We start from the raw sequence: 20,927 nt of genomic DNA, 5'->3' as shown, positions 1-20,927 counted from the left end.
CTAGCCTTTGATTAGTCGCTGATTAATCGCTAGTAACCAAGTAATTTTTATCTACTCGGCGAATTAATCAGGAGGCGGTCAAGAATGGTCAAGAATGGTCAAATCCAGTCCGAGTTGGCCAAAAATCGGTGGCAGTCTACGGATTCCGGCTAGCGATTATCGGATTGATGATATATCTACCTAATGTACATATTACATAGTCTAGCACAAACCTAATCGGATTAATCAGGAACGAATAATCTATAATTGTACATATGTATCATCAGTCATACTTGATAATAATCTATTTCCACGAGCGTCTTCTCTGCTGGAGCTCGTAAGACTTGGTGCACTTGACATGTGTGTTCTGATTCTTCAAACCCGACTCTGGCGCCGTCTTGGTTTTGTTTTTGGTTTTGGTTCCGGCTCCATGCATTACATCATTCTCTGCTTACACGACACCCAAAGGTCAAAACTTAATGTATTCGTTCCGGTTTAGGTAATGCAAGATTCGAATATGCTTCCATACCGGGACTTGATAAAACAGCTCTTGGCGGCAACACAGAACCCGCCTTGCTATTTGACTCTCTGTTGACCTTGCCTGCTCTTACTGATTTCTTGACATCTAATTCATCAATCAACATACAATAGATTAGGTTGGATTATGAAAATCAAATCTTTATATGATACGATACGTTACCCATGCCTGAATATATAGGAACCCGCACGTATGGTGCTGTGTAACCATCTTTATGTTCTGCAACCAAATGCTTTTAATTACTAGATGAACCAAAAAAAGGATAAAAGACGGGCCAGGGGAAATTAAAAGCACCCGGGGAATTAGATGGATGATCACATAAAGAAAGCGACTCGAAATTCTTCAAATAAATCTTTGGTGGATCTTCTTCTTCTTCTTCTTCTTCTTCTTGTATTACCTTCACCTTTGGATACACTTTTAAGATACGAAAACGAAAATCAGTTAATATATTTAAATTAAAGAGCACATAGCTTAAGAATAGATGAACATATCAACCATACTTGTTTTCTCAAGATGCTTGAATTCCAATTAACTTGGAACAAGAGGGGCTTCAATATCTAGTTTCTTGCTAGAATTATCCTCCTTTTATTTTATAATAATATAAATAGTTTGCCTTTCAATAAAAGAAGAAAAAACAAGAACAAGAGGAATGGTATCAAACAATAAGGAAATCGTGTGAAAATGGTTTTGGTCAACGCAAAGATTTGTGTATGTATGTGCCCCTTAAGAAAAGTGGTCGGCCAATTTGAATGAACCCACTCAAATTGAAAGTCAAAACTTTCGTTCCAATTTATTATGTGAAGGTGAATTAAAAATTAATACATGACAACGAAATAAATCGGGGACCCTTCATTCAATTTTGATCTACCACTATCAGTACAACCGGTCGAACCAAATGATTACATACATATACTCGAAATAAGAAATGGTACAAGCTAACTAAAATAGAGGGAAAAGGAAAATCTAAGATTATATACGTGGCTAAAAGATCAAATACAAAAAAAAAGTTAATGTATAAAACGTACGAACTGAAGGAAAAGACAAAAAAGCGCGGTGACATTTTTCTATTATCAGTAACTATCAAGATTACTCTACAAATGATCCTGTAGAGTAATTTTGATCTTTTGTACAGTAATTTTGTAAAATGTTCTTGTAGAGTAATTTTGTTTTTGTAGGGTAATTATCAAAATTACTCTACAAGTGTAGCAAGTGGCAGAGACAAAGAATGAGCATGAATGGTGTGGTGCTAACCCATTTCGACACTTTATTTACCCGTTAAAAGGACCCGACTAAACCTTTATAAAATTTATATTTGTCCAAATCACAAATTTGTATGTAACAATAAAAATAAAAAGTCGTGACACGTTGGTCTAGTGGTTAGCCTATTGGTTTCTCTTATTGAGGTCCCAAGTTCAACTACCACTAGCATCACTTTGAAGTAAATTGGTGGTGGCAATGAAGTTTAGAACTAACCTCTCTAGAGGTCGCCAGTTTGAAACCGAGCCAAACCGGGTTTTACCGCAGTGAGTCTTCGGGCGGTGAGTTTTTCCCGGAGCTAGCGACTTGGTGGCTCGGGTATGCATCCAACTCTGACCGTTATGGAAGAGAGAATGTATTTGCTCGATTAAGATTATGCTTATCCGGTGATTCAATTGACCATTTAGGAAAAAAGAAAAAATAATAACAATAAAAAAACAATATATTTATATATAAAGTTTTGACATGAAAAAGAAAAAGAAAAGGAAAAAAAGCAGGTTTTGACAATCTTTTCTAGCTTTGAAAACCGTACATAGACAAATTGATTGAAGAAATCAAAAGGGCAATATTCGAGGCCCATAAAGAGACAAACAACCACATGGCCTTGAACCTGTAATTTATAATCATCAAAAATAAAAATAAATACATCACCATTAACAAACATTCATTCATTCATTCTTACAATTACAATTACAATGTTCTAGACATTCATATCATCTAAATCTACCAAAAACAAATAGCTTCCACCTCCATCTTCACCTCCAAAATTGTATTCTTTTGGTTCTTCAATCAGTAATCTGTTCAAAAATCAATCAATATCAAAAAGATATAAAATTTCCAAAATCTTGAATCTCTTTTTTTTTTTTTTTGCAAAATCTTGAATCTACTTTAACTTACCATCATCTTTCTTCATTGCTTTTCTAGCAATCAACAAGATCACAATTATAAACCCAACACCTGCAGCCCCTCCCAATATTATTGCAACTGTTCTCCCCGGATTAGATCCTGCACACATTCACCAAATCAACACATCTTTGACTTTTCACATTTGACTTTTGACTTTTAAAAAACAAACACATATCACACACCTGATGAACTAGAAGATGAAGGTGAAGAAGATGAATCTGATGAGTATGAAGAAGATGAATCTGGTCTATTTTTTGTTGAGGCCCCATTAGGATAATAATTATAACTAATGAAACATCTATGAAGATAAATTTGACCAGAAACAGAGGTTCCACATTCAACTTGAGCCCTTTGCACAGCACTTTTCACACAGTTTCCACAATCAGAAGCCCCTAAATCACCTTGACATTGTCCCAACACATACACAGACTCATAACTTGTTGTATAAAACCCACCATTCCCACTTCCCACAACACTTTCCAAAGAAGAAAAAGCAGAATCCCTTATTTGTTGAAAATTCCCACCTGCATTGCTTTTCTTCCCACATGTTTTGTACAACAACTCCATTCCAGATATTTGAGCAAACCCAGAAACCTCATAGAGCATGTAACACCCCAAAAGCTGGATTCTTGCAGCGACAGTTTTCCCACAAAGTTTATCCATTAATATAGGCAGCCTGCTAACACAAGTGTAACACTCAACATTGGTGAGATCTCCTCTACACTGAAACAGACCAGAAACACTGCCACTGGTGGTTTTAAAGAACTTTGCTTTTGAAGATTGTTGAATGAGTGTGCCAAAAATGGCGGAAAGGGAAGATGAGTAGACCCCATTTGGATCTGGAAGAGGTTGGTTTGCACATCCTTTGTAAACCAACTTGGTGTTATCTGGTGCAGCAGATATAGATACAGATATAGATACAAGGAGGAAGATGAGAATGAGAGTGAAGAAAGAGGATTTCATGGATAAAGGTGTGAGCTTTATGCATCAAATCATCATGGTATTTTTTGATTTTGAGATAGATTTGATGAGGTTTGAGAGAAGGTAAAGTGTGATGATGGTGAAAAGATTAGGGTTTGGGTTGTGGGTAGTATGAGGACTGTGGCCTACCTTAATAACTTTACTGTGGATTTTGGTAGATTTGGAGAGGAAGAGGGGTCTTATCCCAAAAAAGAAAGAGAAAATAGGTATACACTAAAGTCATAGTTATGAATGTTGGAAGTATAAATGTGTCACATTTAGTTTTGAGGGTAATTTTAGTAAAATATTGTGTAGACATTAGGGGTGTAAACGAGCCAGGTCGAGCCCAAGTTTGACCAGGCTCGAGCTCGGCTCGTTAGGTTTTTATGAAGCTCGAGCTCGAACTCGGCTCGGTTCGAGCCTACTTCTTTGAGCTCGAGCTCGGCTCGTGAGTAAAACCCAAAGCTCGAGCTCGAGCTCGGCTCGATCCGGCTCGAACTATTTTGAGAACAACCTTAAACGAGCTAAAAGCTCGGCTCGAGCTCACTTCAACATCGCTTAAACGAGCCAAAGCTCGGCTTATCAATGTTAACATCATTATTAATATAATATTTATAAAAAAAATTAAAATTTTGTATGGGCTCGTTTAGGCTCGCGAGCCTAAACAAGCTTTGTATTTCAGGTTCGAGCTCGGGCTCGATAACAAAACGAGCTCTATTTCAGGCTCGAGCTCGGGTTCGAGCTCGTTAAGGCTCGGCTCGTTCGAGCTTTTAACCGAGCCGATCACGAGTAGCTCTCGAGCCTCTGGGCTTGTTTACACCCCTAGTAGACATACATATGTATAATTTTAGTTTAAAATATATTTATTAGTTTGAAATTGTCAGACTTTGCTATACCATAATTTTTAATCAATTAGGACACAAATATTCATTTTGTTTTTTTGTTTTAGGAATAAAATATGACAAGTATTCATAGAATCCCAACGGTTCAAAAATCAAAAGTGTTATTTTTTTAAACATAATTGAATGAATTAGTTTCAAACATTCAAGTACGATTCCCTCATAAATTTTCACATGCATTGTCAAACAATGGGTCATATCACCTCTTTTGATAACAAAGTGGAGATGGACCATGTGGCTTTCGGTTTCATTTCATAAAGGCTAAAGCAGCCACACATGGACCCTAAAAGCTCCAACTACAAAGTTCAAACAAGAATTAGATAAGGTTTGAAATGGGCCAGACATACAAATTGGGCCTCTTGCAAATTACTTATACTAAAAAGAGAACACTTACGCTTTTTATTGGAGACCAATATCCAATATTACTAAAGCCTTTTACAAATTTTTGATGAGTGATACCTTGGGCTTCTTGTTGTGGCATCACAACCTTATAATCATCTACAACAACAAAATGATTGTGACTAAGGGGATGAGCGTGAAATGTAATCCCGATCATTACCTTAGTTTATAATCGTTAAAGGGTCAATATTGTAATTATATATATATATATGGAACCCATTAAGTGGAAGTTACCTTTGAAATCAATATCACCCGTTCGATCATGCTGAGATTAAATCTCAGCCCTTTAAACTCCCAAAGATAATTGCTCTAATGGCGGTTCAGGGAGGTTATGGGAGTTTTCCTCCTAGTGGTTTTGCTCCAAAATTTTCTGCCCATTATCTCCATGACTCAACCTTGGTAGTTCTTTACGGTTTCTCTAGCCGGTGGTTAGGTCCATCTTTTCCTGCCCATGATCTTCTCAACTCACTCCTACAATCCTGGTAAACTGTCAACCGCCCACTATATTTTAGGGTTTGAAGAGGTTAAATGTAGATGGACTACTGCGGTTGGGGCAAGAAGGAAATACGAAGTAGAGTTCTCCTGGATTCCTTCAATTGACGATGGTTCCCCCATGCTCTCCTAATTGCAGGTCAGCCAATTTGTGCTTCTCACCCACCTATAAATCTATCGTCCCATCTCCAAACAAAAAAAGCGAATGAAGAAAGTAGATACGAACTACGATTGACGGAGTGAGCAGGGGTCGATATAATTGATCTAGGGTTCCAGCCACAAGTTAAGGTAATAAGTTCTTAGTCTCAAATCGAATTTTTTTAAATCAAATTTTTTTATATGATCTAGGGTGTTGTAGCGGCGAAGAGAGGAGGCCTGATGACGTTAAGGAAGCTTTGAAATCGAGAAGAGTGGGGAAAATTTTCAGTTTCATCTTCAATTGACACCTTGTATGTCCATCATCAATTGGCACACATCTACCAATGATATGCTTGGTATTACATTAACAAGTTGATACATACATACGAGTTCTTATATTTATATTTAATTTTGTTCATAACAGCTTCATGCACCATGAAAGAGATGGAGAAAATTAATGTTACATTTTTTTCATGTTATTGTAGGTAGATGTTGCTATTATTAAGGTTGGATTAGGAGGAAAGAGGGATGCACCTAATGTGGTATCCAAGTTTAATAAAGGAAAATTCATAATTCTACATACAAAGAAGGTGTCTAATATGATCCACATTTTTTCCCGGATCACGCTACTAGGGTATGACCACACATAAATCCTTGGTATGGCCATTCATCGCATTATTTTATATTGATTTGTTATTCCCAGGAATCAATTATATCTATGTAGCATTTACATTGTATAGCTGAAGTTTGAATATAATAATATTCATATTTTGTAAATAAATATGTATGAGCAGGTAATACTTTGAATAAATTGCGGGACAGAATGCTAAGGTGCCTTTTCAAGCGTCAGAACTTGCTTTCATATTAAGCTATATGGGGCATCAAAGAACCGGTCACTTTGAAGTGAAATCGTAGATCTGACTATAAGCATGGTAAAAGGGAAACAGGTGGATCAAACAGGCACTTCTTTTAGTTTGGGTTCACAAAATGGATGGGTCAGGCGGGTAATCTGATAAAAACGATTTTCCCTTTCCGACCAGTTGACGAAAGTTGTTATCCAGTGTTTTACAATATCTTTTGGATGAATTTGTATCTATAAATAATTCTGATTCTACTCTTTGTGTTAACTGGTCTGTTGGGTTAATCTTGATGTTACGGACTGTGTACGGGTCAAGTCGGTTACCAGTTTTGTTTAAATGGGTCACCGAATAGAAAACGGGTCATGGGTCGACATCTTATCGGTACGGGTGATAGGTACAGTTCATCTATTGATAAAATGACTCGGTCTCGGTTGACTAGGAAAGTAGGAGCTGAACATGGAGTTTGTGAAACACGTTTGATAGGTGAACGTTGCAAGTTTGTTGCATTAGGAAGATGTGGACTGAGTTTTTTGCATGTGCTTATTTAGTTTATTATAAATACGAGTATTTGTTCTTTTGTTATGTACCCCATTTTTCATATTCGAGTACAGAAGCTTTCACTTTTGCATTGTATTTCTTTTTCACTTGCATTACATACTACATATACGAGAGTTGAGTGTGGTGCCTGAAACCAACATGGTCACCCTAATTTGCTAATGGTGGGTCTCTCCAACACATGAATGACCCTGGGTTGTCAGTTTGTTTTATGGTGAGGAGCATTCTTTACACTTTAAATGGTGGTATGTGATTCGAGTCATACAGTGCCACTATGCAAAATGGTTGCTTCTCCCTTCCTGATAACTGATTGGGTTCTTAATCATTTGTAGGTACTATTTTTGAATCTCAGCATTGACATATTTTTAAAGATGACAAAATGGATGGGTCAAGTAACGGGTTAACACCGCTACATTATTGGGTATGGGTTGGGTTTTCATTTTTCAAAAAATTCTGTAGAGTCCGTATGAGTAAATAGAGTTCTATGATCAAATAATAAAATTTTAGTTTGTTCTACTGTTTGTTGGTTCATTTAGAATAATTATTGTGAGATATTATTATATATTTTTCTTTCACTTGAGTTGATACATGGTTATGATCAAGAGAATAAGCTAATATTGTTGTTGTTTGCAGCCAATTTTCAAGTGGATCAAGTTTAATGCAGTTCAAAAGGCTTCGGGTTTGTTACCTATGCAGGTATCACATTTCGTTTGTAAGTAATTTTTGTGTTCTTTTTTAAAAGGCAGAATATTTTTGTAACTAGTATGGATGCATTTAATACAAACTTAAAATACAATTTGTTACTCTGGTAATGTATTTTTTTTATACATGATCTTCATTTTTTTTCTATTCATCTTACAATTTGTCGGTCTGTTAATGTATCTTTTATTATTAATGCAAAATTTGGTTTCGTTTTGAAACTATTCGATACGAATTCTAACAATTTTGGTTCGGTTCATTTTGGGGTGTTAGGTTCAAAAGTATATCAAATTTGAGTTCCGAGTTTTAAGTTTTATTTTGTCGATTTATTTTATGTAAATAGAAATGAATGAATAATATGAATTAATACAAGTTCACTAAGTTTGGAGGGGTGGTTCATTATAGACCAACTTAAGATAGATGCATACTTAGTCGCTAAATTATTAAGAGTAATGGATCCTTTGTCAATTATTATATGGTAAGTTAAGTTTTTTATTGTATTTTTATTTTCTTACTTAGCCGTTTCTGGATAAAGTTGCATTAAGGTTTATTGGAATGTTGTGTATATGGGACTAAAACAAGAAGCTAAATGGGCAGGGCTAAAGCATTGAATGGCCAAGATGGGTAGAGATAAAGGATTGAACGGTTACATTGGGTGGCTAAAAACGTTACTCGGCTTCTTTTAGTGGACTCCACTTTACTAGAGTAAATCTCAAAGCTTCTTCATCTAGATTACCATTGCAGCTTGAAACTACGTTATCGTTTGATCGTTGTTGTATACTCGGTTATAAAGATTGCAGTGTATAACTGAATACCGAGAGCGAGAAGATTCAGAGGCGTCCTGATTCAGTGTGTTCACGAGTTGGTTACGGCATCAATGAGGTAAAAAGAAACCCGCACGCAATTACACGTTTTTGGAGCTTGCAATATGTTGTGCTTCTTTTATATACTTATGTCCTGTTCGTATATATTTCTTCTTTTTTTGTGTACTCACTTAAGTACTAATCATGTATATTCCATGAATTATGTTTAGATGTTGAACTCTTTGCTGGTTGTGGTGATCAGTCCATCCATAGAGTTTTTGATGATTCTAGTATGAGTCATTATATAGCCAATATGGTTGGCAATAGCGCTTCCGAAACATATAACTTGTATGTGAAGTGCTTAAAGCTCATGGTGTTGACCAAACTAAAAGGCATTGTGGTCAATACCTCTGGAATAGATAAGAAATAACAAAAAGATTACTTGGTATTTTAGTCTTTTGCTATTATGCTAACTTTTTACATTAATGTAGGTGCTCTTATAAATTTTGTATAATAGCTTTAACACAAGAGGTAATTCTTGGTACGTATAGTGGCCAACTACATGAAATTGTTTTTGGTGAGGAAGATAAAAGGGAGAAATACATTGATTCTTTGTAATACGTTAGAAATAGTAGTTTACCAATTGCCGCCCAAAGAAAGGATATTGTTTTATTTATTTATTTTTAAATCAAATGGGTATTTGGCTAAACCTAATACTTGGTGTTTTAAGAAGAATGTTCCCCTCGGAAAACACATGCCCTATACGATGGTCCTCTCCGCCCACCCAGGCGGGCCCCTGAGTATGGCTTTGTATATGCTATTACCAAGTTGGTCCTTTTTATTTATGATCTTTACGTAATATAATTTGTCAAATGATGACACTAAATTGTACAATCTTTCGTAGTGAACTTATGTTAATGAGTTGTACTTTGAGCATTAACAAAACTTTTTTTATAGAATGCAATTCAATCTTGTGATGAAATTACGGCACTAAAGTATCCGACCATCAGTTGGGTATATTATCTAACTCTCTATTTTATTTCTTTTTGTTCATAGCCTCATTCATGTTGTCACTATATGAATAATATAATACATTAACGTAACCCGTCCACCGGACGGTAAGTCGGTCGCCGGCTCCTCCGGTACGTTTTACCCGGAAAACGGTTGTCGGAATCCATTGCCGTCGCCACTTGCCCCTTCTGTTGCCGTGAAATAGGTGATCGGCCCCTCTCCTGTTCTCCGATCTCTCTCTCTCTCTCTCTCTCTCTCTTTGGACAAGGTAGCGGTGTGTACGACGACTTAAGATGAAGAGGGAGCTTGGGGTTGTGTGGGGTGACATGCTAGCAAGCACGGGACCCCTGTGGCCGGCCGGTAACCTGCACGGTCACCGATGAGAGGAGTGAAAGGGGATGTCGGCTGGAGGTGTGTAGATGTTTTAGGGTTTTTAGAATGAATAAGGAGTGAACACTGACTTATATTTTTAGGTTTATTAAATGGGCTTGGGCCCAAGGACCTCAAGCCCATCTCTCGTGTTTAAGCGGGTTAAGTTATTGTATTTCAATATTAACTTAATGAAATATATGGAAATACAATTGAAGGAAATGCTAGAAAAAGAGGTGGATGTTGAAAGACAACAACTTATAATGATCTTATAATATCCATCATGGGAAATATTTAAATTCAAGTTAGTTGTGTTTATAGGTTCATTCATGTTGTTACTATATAATACATTAACTTAACCCGTCCATCGGATGGGTATTAAAGTAGCCATTAAAAGTTAATATGTCATTTTTGTAGTGTTTGGATAATGTGTTTTGAGAATGCGTTTCAGTGGGTTGAAAAGAAGAAAAAGAAAAGTTCGATGGTTGTAATATTTTCAAATAGATGGAAAAGAGGAAAAGGAGAAGCAAACCGAAACACCATCAATATGCATTATCTTTAGAGTAAATTACGTTTTTGGCCCCTATGGTTATATCAGTTTTACTATATTGGCCCAAAATAAGATTTTTTAACAAATATGCCCCCATGGTCCCTATAACTAACCGTTTTGGCCCCTAAATCTAACCAAACCCCAACTCAGGTTAATTTCTTGGTCACATGGTTAGCACATGATGTCTAAATTGGTCATTTTACCTCCCCCTAAAATGTTTGTATAAATAAAACCCTAAATCCTTATTTTTTCACTTCATCTTCTTTATTAAATCATCTTCCTCTACGAGCTTTCATTCAAAACCCTAATTTCATAGCTAAATACTTCTGGGAAAACCAAGTGTGAGTGAGTCATCTCAAAGCTCTTGCATTGTTGTCGGGCAAGGGAAGTGGCCCAATGAGAACCATTTGAGGATGTTGGACCGATAAGTCTGTCCTGTACAAAGGGTCACTGGATCTTGCATTGTTTCTAATGTGATTGGACATATGAACACAGATGGGACCTCAACTGAGTCAAGCTGTTCAATCATCTTCTTCAGATCCATTTTTCCCATTTCTAGTCCAGTGACGTAACCACACCCAACCCCCCCCCCCCCCACACACACACACACACCCACACCACCCAAAATGCCATCTTTCACAGCAGTTTTCAGATCTAAAACTTGCCCACCAGTTGAGTGATGTTGGTACATAGGCATTTTTACAAATACTTGGTGTGCACTAAAAAAATACCCTTTAAAAAACTAATCTTTTACAGCAAAATAACATAAAAATCCCCAAAATCTAACCTTGTGGAGGATGAATCACATAAAAAGAACAATAACCCATGAGTATCTCGCATTGACACGTACAGATTCAACCTTCAAAGTGGCTTTTTCTTTGGTCAAAATCAAGAAAGACCCACATTGTTCATTTTCTTTATTGTCATCATCACTATCAAAAATCATGACTTTTTAAGATGTTAACCTAATCTTGTACACAAACACCAAGAAAAAGGTGGAATTAACGAAGATGCAGGAAAGACCATTGCTGAAAAGCTCGAAAAAGAAGATAATTTAATGAAGAAGATGAAGTGAAAAAAATAAGGATTTAGGGTTTTATTTATACAGACATTTTAGGAGGAGGTAAAATGACCAATTTAGACATCATGTGCTACCCATGTGACCAAGAAATTAACCTGAGTTGGGGTTTGGTTAGATTTAAGGGCCAAAACGGTTAGTTATAGGGACCACGGGGGCAGATCTGTTAAAAAATCTTATTTTGGGCCAATATAGTAAAACTGATATAACCACAGGGGCCAAAAACGTAATTTACTCATTATCTTTATTTGTTACCTTCGCGTAACCCGTCCAACGGACGGGTATTAAACTAGTTAGTATTAAGTATGTTTAGTGTTAGTATGTAATTATGTATACTCAATGGTCTAGCATACACTTCTTGAAAGATAGTAACCAGTATGGATCGGCGCATTGATGCATAGGGCCGCGTTGTTTCACAAATTACAGTGTGTGTGTGCATATATATTCTAAGTTCACGAGTCTCTAACATATACATACATTCAGTACATTCAAGTTCTAGTTTGATTATTTTTCGTTTAAAGTATTATGCGGTAGAAAAAAAGTATTTTTTTTCTTTTCAAGTCATTATTTTTATGTTTATACTTACAAGAACTAAAGGGTGTTTAGGCATGATGATGCGCTCCTTAAACATAATTTTTTACAAGAGTAATACAAATAATAAAAACTCAAAATTTCCAGCTTAATTACACTTATGGAACCCTATACCCTAATCAAATCAGGTCACAACTATTCCTTCTGAATTAGAACAACTATCACGTGGAGACGGGACACTTATTTTTCCGCTTGGAGAAAGCTATGAGCTAGGTAGATACTAACTTTGCAACATACATTGTTTCTAACACTAACAACAAAAGAACATCAAGAGGGTTTTGGTTATTTAAGCATGTTATTTTGTATGTGTTGCATATAGATAAGCACTAAACGCACCTAGCTATATATGGTTGCAATGCGATGTTCGTAGAGCTGAAAAGACTTCCACGGATCTTGAGCTGGTGGTGCGTGCAAGTATATATGACTAACACGATTTAAGAGATCGTAAAGCTGAAAAGACTTCACCTGGAAAATCAATGTTTTGTTGTTTGCAGCTTGGGCTGAAATACAATATTAGAATCTTGAGAGCCATGTGAAAGACTGTAGAATCTTAAAAAGTCTAGAGCCTTTGGTGTAGGGGAAAGAATATTGCCCAAAAAGGTTAAATGGAAGTTGTACCAAGGGATGATTGTTGTGGTGTTTGGGGAAACAAGTGAAAGCACTTAAGCAACACAGCACAAACAGTGGCTCAAATCAGTACCCATCTTTGAAAGAACAAGAACAAGAACCTCATGGGTTGCTGATTCTTTTATGTCACTCTTAAGATTGCAGTTGCTTAGACGACGAGAAGCGCGCTTGGTTAAAGTCAAAACCTAGATAGGTGTGGGAAGATAGAGAGGCACCTAATGTCCTGTTTGGAATCAAAGATTGATAAGATTTAATTGTTCTGTTTATAAGTTGTACATGCACTTTATTCCCCAACTATATTCGATCTTCTTCGATCAACCAATCAACATCAAATGCTAGACCTTTATTTATCAACAGATATTTTGTTACTTACTTTCTCTTGAAGTACAATGTGACAATGATGTGGATTTGAAGGTGTGTTTACTAGTTACCATGAGATCTAACAAATCCTGCTTTTGTGGAAATCCAATGAGAATAAAACAACAACTAGCTTTATATTATACCTAGTGATTGCATGCAAAGCACTATTTAGAAATCAAGCTAGCTTTACGTGAACTAGAATCACAAGTACATTGCTTTATAGGATTTTGGGGTCTGTTCAAAGATCTTTGTATTGTTCCTTACAATGCTCATTACAGCCACCTTGGATCGAGTTACACCCTTTTATACTTAAACACACACACATGTTGTACTATTTGTTGGTGAAAATTTGGTGTCTTTTGGCTTTCCTACATACATATTAAATGAAAGATGAGCATGGATCACAAAGTATATCTTGCTATATGAATCCTATTAAATGATTCCATGTTAAAATCTAAGTTTGTTACAAGATAACATCATACAGTTTTAGAAATTAAAACATCACACATGGCGTAAGAAAGAAAGATGAGCACAATTTACACTTGGGTTGTAGTCCACCGGCAAGAGGTAAAGCTTCCTTGGTGAAAGACCAAGGTTTAAACCTGGACGTGTAAATTAGCCGTTAAAAAAACCTACGTGGTTCAGTTGATGATACTGAAAATACCATTAACAACGGCTGTAAGTGGGTTCAGGTTTCGATTCTAAATCTAAGAAAAATATGAAACACTTCTTTTTAGTTAAACAACCTTGATACAAAATAATATAAACACCTGAAAATAAATTTTACCTTAATGTAAGGAAAAATATATATATATATATAATAATAATTCATTGTACACCATAGGTAAAAAATGAATTATTATTTTTTCCAACAATATTCTCATTAAAACGTGAAGTTAGTGGATTCTTTTCAAAGACCATGAATCCTCCATCATGTCCCTTTAGTGATTATTTTCTGAAAAAATATTATCCCAAACATGTTTTGACTGACGTAATGAACAATTGTACAAGTTCATATTCTCATGGTGAAAGTTAGTTTTTAGAGCATCTTATACTTAAAAGTATAAATATATCTAGTACGGTAAATTACAGTTTTTGTCATTTATTTATGTGAAACTTACAACTTTCGTTCTTTTACTTGAAATTTAAGTACAGATAATTGTTTCTATAAGTTAATGTATTGTCACACTTTTCATTAACTAACGTTAGAAAAACTATAGTTTTTGTCATTTATTTATACGTAACTTACACTTTTCGTAAAAAAATATATTATATTTCCCGTTCTAACTAATGTTAAAAAAACTATTATCTTTTTCTAAAATAACTATTTTACCCTTAAAACTAAACATCCAAATGTATAACCTTCACAATTCTTTTCATTTTTTTCCGTTGTCTTTCATTCTTTTCATCACTTTTGTTTTATAATTTCCGTTAATTAGTTTATTATTAATATAATCAAGTTGATTATTATTATTTATAAATATAAGTATTTATATTTTTTTTTCATTTGCTTGATCAATTTATTTGGTTTTTTCATTATTTATTATTTTTTTATCATCGTCGTCGTCATTATTATTATTATTATTATTATTATTATTATTATTATTATTATTATATTAAACAAACTAATTTAAAAACTTTAAGGCTGTAAACAAGCTTAGCATAAGCTCATATAAGCTCAGTCTCGGCTTATTTTATTTAGGGTATAAGAAGTGGTTTGACACTTAAGAGTGACAAACTTAAAAATCAACCAATCAGAGTGTGCCACGTCAATCAGTGAAAAGTGTTTAAATTATGCTGAAAAGTGCTAGCAATGATTAGACACTCGCTGAAGTGGTAAACTTTTTTTTATTTTTTGTAAACTAGTATATTTAGTATTTAAGTTAATAAATGTAGAATGAATTAACAATAACATTACATTAAATTAAAAACATTAAAATTACATTAAATTTAAAAACAATAAAATTACATTAACTTGAAATAAATTAAACTAGTCTTCGTCGGAATTGACCAAAAGGTGAGGTAAATCTTGACTTGCGAGATAATTTATGAGATCGTGTTTTAGTCTCCAATGCGTGTCTTCATCCATCAACTCGCCCAACACCGTATCGTCTAGAGCGTGCTCGACCGGGGGATCCCGAATGTGCACCAGTGCTATCGCCTTTCCGTCATCTTTCAAAATCATGTTGTGTAAAATAATACACGTGGTACACAACACTCCTAATTTTTCTAACGGTTCTTGCTCGCATCGGCCGACTCAATACACCCCATTTCCCCTTCAAAACACCAAAAGCCTGTTCGACGTCTTTTCTTGTTGCCTCATGTTGTCTCTTGAATTTCTTTTCGTCTACTTCGTGAGGGTAAGGGATCGACTTCACAAACACGGACCACGGAGGGTAGATTCCATCCGCGAGCAAATAACCACGTTTGTATAAATGGTTGTTAACGTAAAATGGACATTTTGGCGCAGTTCCATTTCGTTCCGTTAAAAATAACGGAGATTGTTGTAGCACATTGATATCGTTTTTTGAACCCGGTGGACCGCAAAAAGCATGCCAGAACCATAAGTCTTGAGATGCAACCGCTTCGAGCATAACAGTCGGGAATCAGTGATCTCCTCGCATATATTGGCCTCGATACTCTGTCGGACAAAATCGCCAAACGAAATGGGTGCAATCAAGGCTACCGAACATACCTGGAAGGTGATGTTTTTCCTCATGAGCTTCGTTAAAAGTGTCATGTCGTGGCTTGTCGGTCTACGTAAGAACTCGGGAGCGTATATTTTACAAACCATGTCGCAAAAAAATTCTAGGCACTCGCGGGAAGTTCTTTCGGCCATATGCAAGTACTCATCGTTCTCGTCTGAAGTGTTACCAGTTGCGAGTTGTTTAATAGCTGATGTCACCTTTTGCAACGACGTAAAGCCCTTCCTACCTCGCGCATCGAGGGCCTCTTGAAACCACGAGTCGTTTTTTTCCACGTCGGCCACAATTTTTAGAAACAAACGTTTCGACATACAGAACCTATGCCGAAAAATATCTTCGTTGTACTTCGGGTCTTCGACAAAATAATCCGTCATGAGTGTCTCATGCCCCACCTCACGTTGACGTTCAATATATCTCTCCTTCGGTTAGATGTGCCCGTGTCTTGAAGTTCGGCTTCTTCGATGAAATTTTGGAAAAAAAGAATGCTACTATCGGATGAATCGTCGCTACTCATGGGTGGGAACCATAACGGGAGTTCATCCGCCATTTTGTTTTGTAAATGTTTGGGAAGAATTGGTGGTATTTTTTGGTTTGGTTGGGGTATAAATTTGAAGGTATTTGGGTATGGTTTCGTTTGGTATTTATAGTTTAATTTTTTAAAGAAAAAATGTTTTTTTTTACTTTAAACGGCTTTACAGCCGTTACCTCGTTCAACGGTCATTTTTTTGGCTTTCCCCGAGCGGCATTTGGTCACTGATCAAGATTGAAACCTAACGGCAAAGGGGGGTCGGCGGCGGTGTTCCTGCGCGGCAAACCACTTTGCCAACCCCCTTTGCTGCTGCACCACTCCGTATTCCCTTAAGAAAGTAAACAAAGAAGGTAAAAGAAGAGAAAACTAAAAAAGAAAAGAATTTGTGAAATAAACATTATGTCATTTTGGTTGTAAAGGCAAAATGGTTATTTTGTAAATGACATAATTTTTTAATTCAGTAAGTTGTAAGGACGAAAAAGGTGACAACAAATGAGCTTCGATAACCTTTTTTAAATCTATCGAAGTTAAATAACAACCGAATGCAACCCTAAAAAATAATATTTGGAACACGACTTTTCCTTAGTAAATTATGTTAACTAGTGTTTTTATTTGACGTGCGTTGCGCGAAAGGCATTGGTGTTTTCGACCGTGGAGTATGGGGGGGGGGGAGGGGGGGTTGGGGGCATGGGTGGTGACTTGGGCATTTGTACCCAACCCACGCCCCAACTCTCGCCCCATACCCCATAGTCTAATAAATAAATATAAGGTATTATTCAATATAATAAAAAATCACATAATAAAGAATTATGTAATAAGTGTTCATTCACTTTTAATTTTATCATATATAGATTTTGACATATTCATGAAATATAATAGTTCCACTGTTCATTCACTTTTAATTTTAATTTTAACTAGTTATTTTCATTCCGCGCGTTGCGGCGGGACTCAATGACTACAAAAGGCGTGTCAGCAACGGCAAACAAATACTGAATATCAAAACATAAATAAAATTACGTGGTAAGGTTAGTCACTCCGTCATAAAAAACGATTTTAAATAATCTAATATATAATAATAGGGCCCACACGTCCTATACGTTGGAAATTCGGTTGTTTTCAGTTCAATTATTACGTTGCTAACACGTTAAAATATGGATGAGCTCGGTACCGGTAACGGCAGCGAAAGTACCGATCCGGAAAATCATCGAAATTAGGTACCGGCACCGAAAATGCTCGGTACAATACGGTATGGTATTTGAAGGTAAAAATCAATAAATACAGGTATGGTGCTAGACTGGTGTCGAACCGAAAGTAACGATTCTGAAAACGCCAAAAGGTGGGTACCATTGGTACCGAAAATGATTTGGTATATTAAATTTGGTACCGATACGATACCGGTTCGTTTACAGGATTTGATACGATTTGCTCATTAATATTCTAAATATCCAAGTTAATTTACATGCTACAATTCATTCATTACAGAAAAAGACAAAAAAGAAAGCAAAATAAGTTGTTGTGTATATAAAATCTCATTCAAACAAAATACAGTTTACTTACTGTGTGTATGAAAAGTAATCTAAATGGTGCAATTACTTGCATTGTTGTGTTGCTACAGGATTTGATGAGCTCGTTACCAACCGGTACCGAAATCCCCAAAAGTGGGTACCGGTACCGAATATACCTAGTATGGTACGGTTCGGTACTGGTCGGTACAGGTACGGCACCGGTATTTGAGGGTAAAAACCGGTGAATACCTGTGCAGAACCGGTACCGAAAGTACACTGGTTTATTAAATTTGAGACCCATACCAATACCCGATACCATTTACTCATCTCTTAATGATGTTACTATTCATTCCATTCTAGTTTTAAATAAACTTCTAATTCTAATTCTAATTTAATAATATTAAAACACTGTTCATTCAACTTCTTTTTTATTATATATAGATTTTAATTTTATCATATATAGATAGATTTTCTAGGGACGAAGATTGTAATTTATCCAAGTTGGTATGAAAAAATCCATTGTCCTATTTACACCAAAGATTTTACTATTAGCACCCGTGTCACATTAGTTAATTGTTATTTTTCTTTTTCTTTAGAGTTAATTACACAAATGGGTCCTGTGGTTATATATAATTTCGCCTTAGGGTACTAACTTATTTTTTTAACAGGTTTAGGTTCTATGGTTTCAATTTTGTAACACCTTTGGGTACTAACACCAAAATTAGTTAATTAATGATTAAAATATCCTTACATTTTTTTAAGTTTATCAATGTAACACATTTGGGTACTAACACCTAATTTTATTTAAGTTTAAATCAGTTTTACAAAATCTATTTATTTTTTTATTTTCATTATTTTATTATATCTCTTAATTAACATAAACTCTATTTATTTTTTTTATTTTCATATTTTTATTAAATTTCTTATTAACATAAAATCTACTTGTTACACCAGTATTTTTTTAAATAGATTTTTTAAATAAAATCTACTAGCTATATAGTTTTATGTAAATTAAATTTTCATTTTCAATTTTGGATTGAAATGATTGATAATAATAAATATCTTTCATGTAAAAAAAATTAAGCCTTTTTTTAACTCTTTTTTTTGTTCATTTACATTTTACTATTTTAGAAAGATATTTAATTTACATAAAACTATATAGCTAGGTATTTTAGATAAAACTATATAGCTATGTATTTTAGATAAAACTATATAGCTAGATATTTTAGATAAAACTAAAAAAATTTAAGCCTTTTTTTAACTCGTTTTTTTTTTTTGTAAAATAGATTTTTAATTTACATAAAACTATATAGCTAGTAGATTTTACTGGTGCAACTAGTAGATTTTATGTAAATTAAATATTTTCTAAAATAGTAAAATGTAAATGAACAAAAAACGAGTTAAAAATGGCTTAATTTTTTTACATGAAAGATATTTATTATTATCAATCATTTCAATCCAAAACTGAAAATTAAAATTTAATTTACATAAAACTATATAGCTAGTAGATTTTATTTAAAAAATCTATTTAAAAAAATACTGGTGTAACAAGTAGATTTTATGTTAAATAAAAAATTTAATAAAAATATGAAAATAAAAAAATAAATAGAGTTTATGTTAATTAAGAGATATAATAAAATAATGAAAATAAAAAAATAACTAGATTTTGTAAAATTGATTTAAACTTAAATAAAATTAGGTGTTAGTACCCAAATGTGTTACATTGATAAACTTAAAAATGCAAGGGTATTTTAGTCATTAATTAACTAATTTTGGTGTTAGTACCCAAAGGTGTTACAAAATTGAAACCATAGAACCTAAACCTGTTAAAAAAATAAGTTAGTACCCAAAGGCGAAATTATGTATAAACCACAGGACCCATTTGTGTAATTAACTCTTTTCTTTACTAACTTATAATGTATAATGTTTAAAAAAAAAAAAGAACATCGCGTATTCGCGTTGTGATATATATGTTTATTTTTATCTATGTTTTGATATGATATTTTTAAATAGAGTCATGTTGTATATAAAGTTGTATAATTCGATGGTAGAGATTGCAGGTGTTGGAGATTCATGGGTCTTTGAAACCAGCCATGTTTCTATCACCTGGCATTCAATCAAACGAGTTAAACATGAACCATTTAAGCATTGGTGCAAGATGTTGAAGGTTTGGATTCAATTTCTATTAGGCCACAAACTTTTATTGGAAATTGATCATAAGGACAATTAGGTTTGCATTGATAGTTAAATAATTGGTCATTCGTACCAATTTTGATCATAAGGACAGTAGAGTAGAGAGTGGGATGAAGGTAGGGTGGAATCGTGGATTGTGTATCTATATGATGTATGTTAGACCAAGGGAAGATATGTGTGACAACACGTTAACATAATGAACGATGTTTGTAGTTTTTTAAATTTTAGGAGAGAAATTATAATATGATTTACAGGACGAAAAGTTATAATTCACTCAAAAATCCTTTTTTATGAAAGGGATGCATTTTTCTTTATAGTGTGACTAAGCTTTTCTAGTAGATACAAAATCAATGATAAATTAACTCAACTGAATTATTATAATTATGACTATATAAACAATTTGTGTCTATATTATTAATTACAGTTGATTTAATTATATTGTTATGCTAATGAAAAGAAGTTACTATATTTATATACAATCATTGTGTGTTATAGTAAAACATATTAATAACATAGGGCGATTCGAATTTATTATGCATATATCTAAAGAACTTATAAATGTTTGTTGGAATTAGTTTTAGGCAAAATAGGAACTTAGAGTTGTGGTTTTTTACATTTGTGTATGATTATTCGGAGACAATTCTAGCGTTTAGTGTTGTTCTACCAACCTATACGGACCAAAAACATTTTCATTTCATATGTAGTACTAGTTGAAAAAGACACGAGGACCTCAAAGATAAATTCCCACTATTTAGTGATGTTCGTAGAGGAGATGATCATGACACATGTTGATAAGATCATGCAAAAGCTTAGGAAAGTACTCTTTTGGTATATAAGTAGGCCAATATCCTTCCATTAAGGTGCTCAAAGGTTCACAACTTATAAGGGTGTAAGGGGTGCTCACCTAAGAGGTGAGTCCCCTCT

General features: G+C 34.5%; 2 protein-coding genes and 1 long non-coding RNA gene across 20 annotated transcripts; 1 reads left to right on the top strand and 2 right to left on the bottom strand.

Moving 5' to 3' along the window:
* Nucleotides 1–95: 95 nt before the first annotated feature.
* LOC110927346 lies at nt 96–1,257 on the bottom strand. Of its 2 annotated transcripts, none has more exons than XM_022171022.2 (5): nt 1,018–1,257; nt 812–931; nt 686–736; nt 509–604; nt 96–426 (listed from the first exon to the last, which is right to left on the bottom strand). In XM_022171022.2, coding segments are annotated over exons 1-5 (411 nt in total). In that variant the 5' UTR covers nt 1,019–1,257; the 3' UTR covers nt 96–283. The 2 variants fall into 2 exon arrangements, with proteins under 2 accessions (XP_022026714.1, XP_022026713.1); XM_022171021.2 differs by having other exon boundaries at nt 680–736; nt 1,018–1,251.
* Nucleotides 1,258–2,373: 1,116 nt separating this feature from the next.
* On the bottom strand, nt 2,374–3,827 carry LOC110927347 (plasmodesmata-located protein 2). The gene is made up of 3 exons (XM_022171023.2): nt 2,863–3,827; nt 2,672–2,779; nt 2,374–2,571 (listed from the first exon to the last, which is right to left on the bottom strand). Exons 1-3 carry the CDS (start codon nt 3,641–3,643, stop codon nt 2,564–2,566), a joined length of 897 nt encoding a protein of 298 aa, XP_022026715.1. The 5' UTR covers nt 3,644–3,827; the 3' UTR covers nt 2,374–2,563.
* A 185-nt stretch (nt 3,828–4,012) lies between these two features.
* LOC118488487 lies at nt 4,013–9,429 on the top strand. 17 transcript variants are annotated; one of them, XR_004885034.1, is made up of 7 exons: nt 4,013–5,924; nt 6,054–6,225; nt 6,363–7,404; nt 7,617–7,679; nt 8,280–8,387; nt 8,476–8,564; nt 8,716–9,429. It is a non-coding gene; the product is annotated as an uncharacterized LOC118488487 (long non-coding RNA). The 17 variants fall into 17 exon arrangements; XR_004885046.1 differs by having other exon boundaries at nt 6,363–7,315; nt 8,716–9,427; XR_004885026.1 differs by lacking the exon at nt 8,716–9,429 and having other exon boundaries at nt 4,683–5,718; nt 5,779–5,924; nt 6,363–7,315; nt 8,476–8,714.
* The last annotated feature ends 11,498 nt before the right edge of the window (nt 9,430–20,927 follow it).

The sequence above is a fragment of the Helianthus annuus genome, chromosome 2, assembly GCF_002127325.2.
Source record: "Helianthus annuus cultivar XRQ/B chromosome 2, HanXRQr2.0-SUNRISE, whole genome shotgun sequence".
NCBI lineage: Eukaryota > Viridiplantae > Streptophyta > Magnoliopsida > Asterales > Asteraceae > Helianthus > Helianthus annuus.
This window is presented reverse-complemented; position numbering and strand designations above follow the sequence as displayed.